General features: G+C 42.0%; 1 protein-coding gene across 1 annotated transcript in view; it reads left to right on the forward strand.

The window, feature by feature from the left end:
* The window catches only part of ggctb (gamma-glutamylcyclotransferase b), an 11,572-nt gene extending 1,929 nt beyond the window's left edge, over positions 1 to 9,643 (forward strand). Inside the window, exon 4 of the mRNA XM_085424228.1 lies at positions 9,320 to 9,643. Within this exon, the coding sequence (XP_085280354.1) occupies positions 9,320 to 9,487 (168 nt within the window). The 3' untranslated portion in view covers positions 9,488 to 9,643. The remainder of the gene's footprint in view (positions 1 to 9,319) is intronic.
* Positions 9,644 to 9,856: the final 213 nt, after the last annotated feature.

Here is a 9,856-nt window from a genome sequence, read left to right on the forward strand (position 1 = left end):
GGATTCATGGCAAAGCAGGAAACCTTGACCATTGGTAGGTGGTTAACAAGAGTAAGTAAAGCACCCTCAGAAGTGCTGCTAGAAGATTTGAATGCAGCATTATGGACAAACCCTACTGCAACCATCACCTAAACCAACAAGCTGATCTACACCACAGCAGCAGTGCCCTCCATGGAGAAGGAGATCAAGGTAGTAAGGAGGGAACTATCAACTGTCAGAGCTCCAGAAAGGTGTAATGAAGAAGGGGTGCCTAAGAAGTACAGCAAGCTGCCCATACCTGAAACCTTGGAAACTGCCGAGCAAAGACTCACAGCCTTGGCCAGGCGTTTGAAGGGGAATACCAGAGAGATCGAAGGCAGGAGAATAAACCAGATGTTTTCCGCTGAACCATCCAAGGTGTACTCTCAGTGGCAGGGGAACAATATGAGAACAGCAGCTCTAACATTGGTTGAGACAGAGCAATACTAGAAGAGCATATGGAAGAAGGATGTAACTCATAACAGCAACTCAGGGGCTAGTCAATCTAAGAGCAGACCACAGCAAGCTCCCTGAACAGGGACCAGTAACCATCACAGTGGCAGACATCCAAGAAAGAGTCTCCAATATGAAGACTTGGACAGCACAAGACCCCAAAATGATTCACGCATACTAGAGCAGGGCGTTATGACCAAAAATATTTATCACGATACACATTTGAAAATTTGCAATAACGATATAACTGACGATATAATTGACACGAGACAAAATACTTTACAACTCCACAACTTTATTAGTGCAAAACCCACCACTGTATTTTCACTTAAACAAGCAGCTGTTTTTTATGTGCATTAAAGTTATATAAAAATGTAACAGTGCAAATGCAAACTCCTCACTGACAGTTCAACCAAAAGGCATTTCCAGTGGAAATTAGCCGACATATCCTCAGCATAACCATGTATAATATCCACAAAACTTAAAGAGGTTAAACACACACAATACGGTAATATTATGTTGAAGCACAGCACATATCACTCCACGAGGCTCCGCCTACGACAGCCGTAATGCTCCGACAATCCATCAAGCGGTGCGGCTTCGTAGCTCAGCAAAGTCGTACTAAAACATTTGACAGATTTTCGAGCGCCGTGCACATAAAATGGTTTCGAGGTCAGTAAACACAACCAGAGTTCATACATAAGGCACACGGGATTATAAGGGGCTCTGTCGATTTTCAGAAAAATCAAAGGAGTGATTTTAAGTGCGCCGTATTTTCCAAACAACGCGGTAATAACGACGGCCCGCTAGCATGCGCTACCAAAAATAGTGCTTTGTTGTGTATCTGACGGACGAAAGCCAAACCAGTTCCACCACTGAAGCTGCAGCATTTTTACAAACCAGTTCTGGTTCATCCGTTTCATTCAACAATCCGCTTTCGTCCTTCTCATTCTGCGTCGCCGCCATGCTTTTTCCGCCATGTGCATATGAAAACAAAGGCACTGCGCATGCACGTTTTACCCATATTCTATCGCAATATTTCATTTTCTTATCATTGCCCAACATTATACCGGTATTACCGTGAATGGTATGACATGGCCCAGCCCACACATACTGGCTAAAGAAGCTTACTGCACTCCATGAGCGTCTGGCAGCAAAAATGAACCAGCTGCTGGCCAATGGGAGACACCCAGAATGGCTAACTGAAGGCCGGACAGTCCTGATCCCCAAGGACCCCCAGAAGGGACTGGTCCCGTCCAATTGCTGGCCAATAACCTGTGCCAGCACCGCATGGAAGTTCCTGTCAAGCATCATAGCGGCTAAGATGAAGAAACGCATGACTCAATACATGAGTGGGGCACATTAGCAAAAATACCAGAGGAATGAAACATCAGCTACTGGTAGACAGAACAGTCAGCCGAGACTGCAAGACCAGGCTGACCAACCTGTGCACTGCCTGGACTGATTACAAGAAGGCCTATGACTCAATGCCCCACAGCTGGATCCTGGAATACCCAGAACTATACAAGATCAACAGGAACCTAAGAGCCTTCATCAGGAACTCAATGGGGATGTGACAAACAACACTAGAGGCCAACTCCAAGCCCATAGCACAGGTCACCATCAAGTGCAGGATCTACCAAGGAGATGCTCTGTCCCCACTGCTGTTCTGCATAGGCCTGAACCCCCTCAGTGAGATCATCAACAAGACTGGCTACGGATACCGACTACGGAACGGAGCAGTTGTCAGCCACCTCCTGTACATGGATGACATCAAGCTGTATGCCAAGATTGAACGAGACATCGATTCACTGATCCACACTACCAGGCTATACAGCAATGACATTGGAATGTCGTTCGGACTGGAGAAATGTAGTTGATTGGTAACAAAGAGAGGGAAGGTAGTCCGAACTGGGGCGATTGCACTACCAGAAGGCAACATTGCAGACAACAAGGACAGCTACAGGTACCTGGCAATCCCACAGGCCTGACCGTCAGACCCTGCTGAGGGTCAGGCAAGTCTGGAGGAGTGAGATGAATTGGAAGAACAACATGCAGGCAATCAATACCTATATCCTGCTGGTGATCAGGTACCTTGCTGACAAAGGAGGTGATAGAAGCCACTGACATCAAGACAAGGAAGTTTCCTTGTCAGGCATGGATCGTTCTACCCTAAATCCACCACCCTGAGGCTGTACGCTAAGCAAAAGGAAGGAGGCCGAGGACTGGTGAGTGTCAGAACCACTGTCCAGGATGAGACAACGAACATCCATGAGTACATCAGGAAGATGGCCACAACTGTGTGTGCTTAGTGAATACATCAGGCAGCAGGAACCAGAGAAAGAGGAGCAAGAAGAGGAAGTATCATGGAAGGACGGGCCCCTGTACGGTATGTACCACCGGCAGATAGAGGAGGTGGCTGATATCCAGAAATCCTACCAGTGGCTGGACAAAGCTGGACTGAAAGACAGCACAGAGGCACTAATCATGGCAGCACAGGAACAAGCTCTGAGTACAAGATCCATAGAGGCTGGGGTCTATCACACCAGGCAAGACCCCAGGTGGAGGCTGTGTAAAGATGCCCCTGAGACAATCCAGCACATAACAGCAGGGTGCAAGATGCTAGCAGGCAAGGCATACATGGAACGCCATAACCAAGTGGCCGGCATAGTGTACAGGAACATCTGTGCCGAGTATAACCTGGAAGTCCCGAGGTCAAAATGGGAGATGCCCCCTAGGGTGGTGGAGAATGACCGAGCTAAGATCCTGTGGGACTTCCAGATACAGACGGACAAAATGGTGGTGGCTAACCAACCGGACATAGTGGTGGTAGACAAACAGAAGAAGACGGCCGTAGTGATCGATGCAGCTATACCGAATGATAGCGATATCAGGAAATAAGACAAAGAAATTGAGAAATATTAAAGACCAAGAGAAGAAGAAGAAGAAGACATGGCAGGTGAAGGCAAAGTGGTCCCAGTGGTAACCAGAGAACTCAGTGCAGTAATTCCCAAGCTAGGCGAGTGACTAGGGGGCTAGCTGTTGTTCCCAGGAACAACAGTTATGATTTCTGTCCAGAACAACAAATTGCACAGGACCCGAGTGTGAAGGATAAAGACAGCCCAGAGGGGCAAGAGGGAATTATACGTCACGCTTTTTTATGAGAGGTTCTTCATCCTCCAAAATGATCATAAAGCTGAATCAGCAACAATGAAAAGTTTACTGTATATATAAGTCCTAGCTAAACATATTTAGTATCAGCTATCCACACACTTATTCTCACTTAAAAATATATATTTAAACAAAGCCAGCATTGTAAAACCCAACCACATACAGAATTTACAATGAATTACTTTCAGGTTATATGTTTACTTGTATCCATTTCTCTCTCTGTGGTTCATCTGGAAAAGGGATTCATTTGCTACTCCCACCCATCACCTGACTATGTGAAAGGCCAAAACAATTAGGACACACATTGCTTTGCTATGTTTTACAGATCTCACAGCTTGTGAGCTAAAATGCTAGACTGTTCCTCAGCACATACGAGCGCTCCAAACATGCCTAACAGCATGCCTTTGTTTTGATACCTTTGTCTTCTACAGTGTGTTACCTACATTGTTCCCTCTGTTCTGCTTGTTCTTGTATCTGTTGAACTGCAGGGCATTCTCAAATTTACTGTCATCTTTGAATTCTAACACACTGGTGGTAATACTAAAACAAGCCAAGTGAACAGAAACTCCTTCTGGAATATCCTTACCTGGATTACAGATTCAACTTAACTAAACACTGCAGATCATACCCTAATTCATTTATGAAACAGCTGGGAAAAATATGTTTAAAAAATACATTTAACAAAGCATTTTTTTGTTTCTTTGATAAAAAGCTTGACATATACTCAGTCATGTTGTTAGGTACACCTTGCCAGTACTTGTTTGGACCCCCTTTTCTGTTTATACAAGCGTTAACTCACTGTGATGTAGATTCAAAAATGTGCTGGAAACGTTCTTTCACATTAATCAGAGTGTTTATCGACTGCATGTCCATGATACAAATATCCCACTCTACTTAAGAAACCGAAACAACTGTGTTCAAAGAGGAAGCCAGAAACAGTGCATGCCTCTGCAACACTAGCAGCCTGAGCTGATGATACGAGGCCTAATTGTGACCCTCCTGTTTTTTTCCAGTATTATTTTGTCCAGTTTTGGTGAGCAGTGTTGGGAAGGTTACTTTTAAATGTATTCCACTACAGATTACAGATTACAGGCCCCAAAATGTATTCTGTAATGTATTCTGTTACGTTACTCAATGAGAGTAAGGTATTCTGAATACTTCGGATTACTTAACATATTATCATGCTTTTTACAACTACATGAATGTACTATTGCTGTGTGATTTATTACTGAAGGTTACTCTCCACACCAACACCAACTAGATGTTTAAATCTTAATATAAATGAGTAACAGTAGGTGGACATTAGGTAAGGCTGCACTTTTTGCAGCGATCTCGTATAGAAACTATTCAGCGCGTATATAAAACAGGTCCGCGGCTCCGAACCGTAGCAAAGGGACCTCTGGCTAATACGTCGGGTTCATGTCGGCTCGTAGCTGAAAACTAGCTTTACTTTGTTGTCTGGGTCACTTTGCTAGCGAGAGACAGAGAGAGGCGTTGAAAGGCTGCTGCAACGGAACTTATTGTTTCAGAGGAAACACGAACACAGCGTACAGCCGAGTCTTAATAGCTTACTTACAGCTGGACTACACTGCCCATGAGGCTGCATTCTTTAGGGCTACGCCTGTAACACTCTGCCTATTGCCTTCATGTTAAATAATTTTTGAACAATAATTTTAAAAAATATTTCTTCACGCCATTATGCGGGTCGCAAGTAGGGGTGACATGGGCCGCGAGATTGGGACACAGACATTAGAGCCTCTTAATGCGTGTTTTGTTTGGGTTTCCAACAGCGTGGAATTATCAGAAAAGAGAGAGCATAGCCGAACATATGAAACAGGAAAATACCGCCGTGCAATCCGTTAATTTCAACTGTAACAGAATACAGTTACTCATATTTTGTATTTTAAATATGTAACGCCGGTACATGTACTCCGTTACTCCCCAACACTGTCGGTGAGCTTGTCCAAGTTGCAGCCTCAGTTGTATTTACCTGAACAGCAGCTGGTGTGATGTTTTGCCGCTGTAGCCCATCTGCTTAAGGTTCAACATTTTGTAGGTTCAAAGATGCTAATCTGAATACCTTGGGGAGAAACGTGATAGATTCTAAGGCCCCGAGACTGACAGGGACCCTAGAAAACATTAAAACAGTCAAATAGTGCATTTTGTTTCCTTTCCTTTTATTTTCGTTTTTTTTTTTAATGTAAATTATTAACCTGTCATCTGGAAAAAAAAAAACATGAAAACTGAGACAGCTGGAAATTAAACTCATAGCGAAGTCCACATGAAAGAAACTTCTTGACCTTCTTAATATGTATTAGCTTATCTTATTTCTATCAGAACACAACGTGTTTGTGTTATTTTAGCCAACATGTACATATGTATACTAAATCACTTATCTGTCGACCTGCTTACAGGCCAAACAGATCAAACCTCTGGCTCACGCTAAGCTGTCTCACTCCCATCTTCCTGACACTGAACCAGCCCACTGATATTTGAAGAAGTGTGTACTGCTCTGCTTATATTTTGCACTCTGCATGTAATTTTTGCAGGTGTTGAGAGCTTTCAGTAAGCTAAATTTATTTAAAGCCTATTTGAGTTTCACTAGGACTCAGAACAGACACGTATTTTAGTTGGCTGTAATTCATTTCCAATGGCTTATTTAAGTTATATTTGCCAATACTTAATATTATAAATAAAAGAATAAAGTAAAAAAAAATGTACGCAATTTTATAAATACTATTTTAAATTTACTTCCATCTAAAAAGTTCAGATGTATTTCATTTGTGTTTGGTGTAAAGTACCAATCAATGTTAGTAAAAATAGAAAATATAATAGTGTTATGAAAAGAATATTAAAATGCAACGATGGCCTCCACACATCTCGTCAGTCTTTCACACAATCAAAAACATCTCTTTAGGTTAAATGTTGATTCATGCACAGTATTTTTAGGCGTAGCGTGGTTTGCAATATTAACGTGTTGGGCCCTAAAGTGACATTTTTTATTTCACAGGGCCACGGCTGTAATAAGTGGTTGTTTGAGTTACTGGTGCCTTCTGATCAGCTCAACCCAATTTGCCCATTCTCCTCTGACCTCTGGCATCAATAAAGCATTTTACACCTAGAACTACCACTCCCAGGATATCTTCTCTTTTTTGGTCCATTCTTGTGAACAGTGCAGATGGTTGTTAGTGGTGTGCGGATTGATATTGAAATATCGATTCTTCCAATACAAGTAATTTATGTTCTAGAATCGATTCTCATATTAAAATATTGATATTTTAGTACTTTGGGGTAAATTTGTAGATTTTCATTAACAGGAACAGTGGAAAGAAACTATTTCATTCAGATCGTCTAAATTGGAAGGAACTACTTCTTCTTACACCTTTCATAGTCATATGCGAATGTGTCGCAGCCCCTTGGCGTGCGCATTCACAACAATGGCTGAGCGTAAACGGAGTCATGTGTGGACGTATTTTACCTCCACAAACAGCCAAGACATGGTTTGCGATACATGTGGCAAGACCACTAACCTCGTCAAACACCTCAGACTAAATGACATCACAGAATATGATGAGCTTATGTTGAGGTGACATGACAGGTGCTGCTAGGGCGAGACAGACGTCTCTGGCGGAGTCCTTTAGTGCTGCAGGCAACGTGTTCAACTAGCACACAACTTCAGGTTTTTTATTTCTATACGATAATTCTGCATTATTAAGCAATAACAAGTAGTCTGATGTTGTCTAATCATTATGAAGCCCTGTTATTACAATTTCATAATACAATTATATACTGTATTATGAAATACAATGAAACATTTAGTTTTTGTACAGAATTTTACTTGGTATTGGATCGGAAAGGAAATCAGTGGTATCGCACATCACTAATGGTTGTGCTGACAAATTCCAGTAGATTAGCCATCTCTGGAAAACTCCAGCCCGTCCGAACAACCATGACATAGTCAAACTTCCTTAAATCGCCTTTCTTTCTCATTCAAATGCGTGGTTAGAACTTCATAAGATTGTGTTGACATTGAGATTGTGTCCGTGTGCCTGTGATTAGCTGATTAGATATTTGTGTTACAAACACAGGGCTCTAGAGTGCGACCAATTTGGTCGCAAATGCAACCAAATTTTTCAGTGGTGCGACTAAAAAAAAATAATTTGGTTGCACCTGTGCGACCAACTGTTCGGGTAGCAAAAAAATAAAATAAAAAAAAATCTGCAACCTTCCCTGTGGTCAACAGACACACATTTTGCCCCTATCGTGGACTAAACCAATCAGAGATAGTAAGGGGCGGGACCTCTCTGATTGGCCGTGGTCCAGTTGAAAGTGCAGGTGGAAGTGGGAGGTGAGTAGCTTGAATAAAGCCATATCAATTCATTAGATCCTGAATCGACTTTTAAACATAACTGTGTTTTGCCAGAAACGCCAGATTCTCAGATTAAAGCTCACAAAACCATTTCAACAACCACCAAACAGCAGATGAGAGCAGGTACACGGACTCCACACAAAGACGTAAACACAGAGGACCGACGCTTCGTCTTTCTCGGCTTCCTCACCCGACGACCCGCAGACGGACACGCTGTCGGAGCTCAGCGATCCTGATGCGTCCGGTCCGCGCTGTGTTTACGTCTTTTTGCGCTGATTCTGAGCTGCAGGTTTTGTCTCTCCAACCAAAATCCACCGAGCCAGCAGCAAAAGAAGCAGCAAACTGCGCTTCACATTTGATCAATGTCGTCATGAATTTTGCTGTTTTGCTTCCACGACTATTAAAATCACACTTCATGCACAGCTAGCTCTCTCTCTGTACTTCAAGAACAGTTTCCGTCTCCAATCTCTGTTTTCTGTATTATTCATTCGCTCATTACCCACCAGTCTACCGTTGTTTACAGGCTGTGGCTGCTGTCTTTTTCTTTTCTTTTTCACTTAAATGACCTCGGACAAGAAAGCCTATTTTTTCTGTTGTTCAATACTGAAGAAATTTAAACTTTATATGCAGAACATTGTAGAATATTTTTAGGGTTTTCTGCTATAAAAAGCCAGACCAGGAAAATCTCCTTCATGTTTTTCTGTTTTATTCTCAGTTACTTTCACACAAAGGCATCTGCTGTGATGTTCACAATTCTGATGAAGTCAGTACTGATAAATGATCAGAATTATAATATTTCTGACTGTCTGAGGCAAAGTTGAATCGAATCGGGACTTTGAAAACCGGAATCGAATGGATTGTAGAAATCAGTGATGATACCCAGCCCTAGTGAGCAGCCTAGGCACGACAGAGTGGATGTAGCTGTAATAGGAAAAGAACTATTGCTAACTTTTCTGTTAAGTTAAGGCCTGATCCTTCTGAAATTCATAGCCAGTGCTCTGACACGGTGTCATCAATCTTTGAATGCTGAAAAAGCACAGTGTATCCAGAAAAACACTTTATATTATATCAATTATTAGAAAATTTGTGTGCGCCTAACTTTTGTGCCGGTACGCCTAACTTTTTAAAGTTAGGCGTACCGGTACGCCCATGGCAAAAAGTTAGTCTAGAGCCCTGAAACAGGTCAATGGGTATACCTAAAAGTTATAGGAAGCTCACTCTTGCTTTATTACACTGAAGACAGTTGACAACTGACATTTGTGGCTGCTGTCATGGTTATAACAAATATATTCTCATCAATGACTGCAGGTGATTGTAATGGGAGCAGAACAGAACGGCTTGCCAAAAGACTACCAGGAGAAACTTCGAGCAATCAAGACCAACATGTATGAGGGTCCCCTACCCATGATGGCTGAACTGGAGCGAGCCAGACGAAGAGCCAAAGAAAAGGTCAACCATCGTTCTAATGATGCCTGATTATCCAATGTAAACCAGGTCCACTTTTTACCTTAGCAAATACTTTATTGGTTATAACACTGTATTTAAGCATGTTGTGCCTTAGTTAGCTGCTTCACCTAATGGTTAACCTTAATTATAGGAGCATAGTTTATGATTCTACTATGCTCCATTGTCAGCCACAGGTACAATAGAATACTAATGACTTTGTCGTCTAATTTGGGTTTAATGAAAACTTACAATATTCCTTAAGAAACAATATTACATTTATTTATTTTATGTAAACAGTTTTACCTTCATGTGTTATGGTGAAGATATATTTCAGTACAAAAAGTCCAGAGACTAAGGAATAATTCTATAGTTGGAGAAGTGTTTAAGAAAATGGATGGA

Source organism: Rhamphochromis longiceps, linkage group LG11 (assembly GCF_057381845.1).
Source record: "Rhamphochromis longiceps isolate RC_006_pf linkage group LG11, R_longiceps_female_GT1.1, whole genome shotgun sequence".
Lineage (NCBI taxonomy): Eukaryota > Metazoa > Chordata > Actinopteri > Cichliformes > Cichlidae > Rhamphochromis > Rhamphochromis longiceps.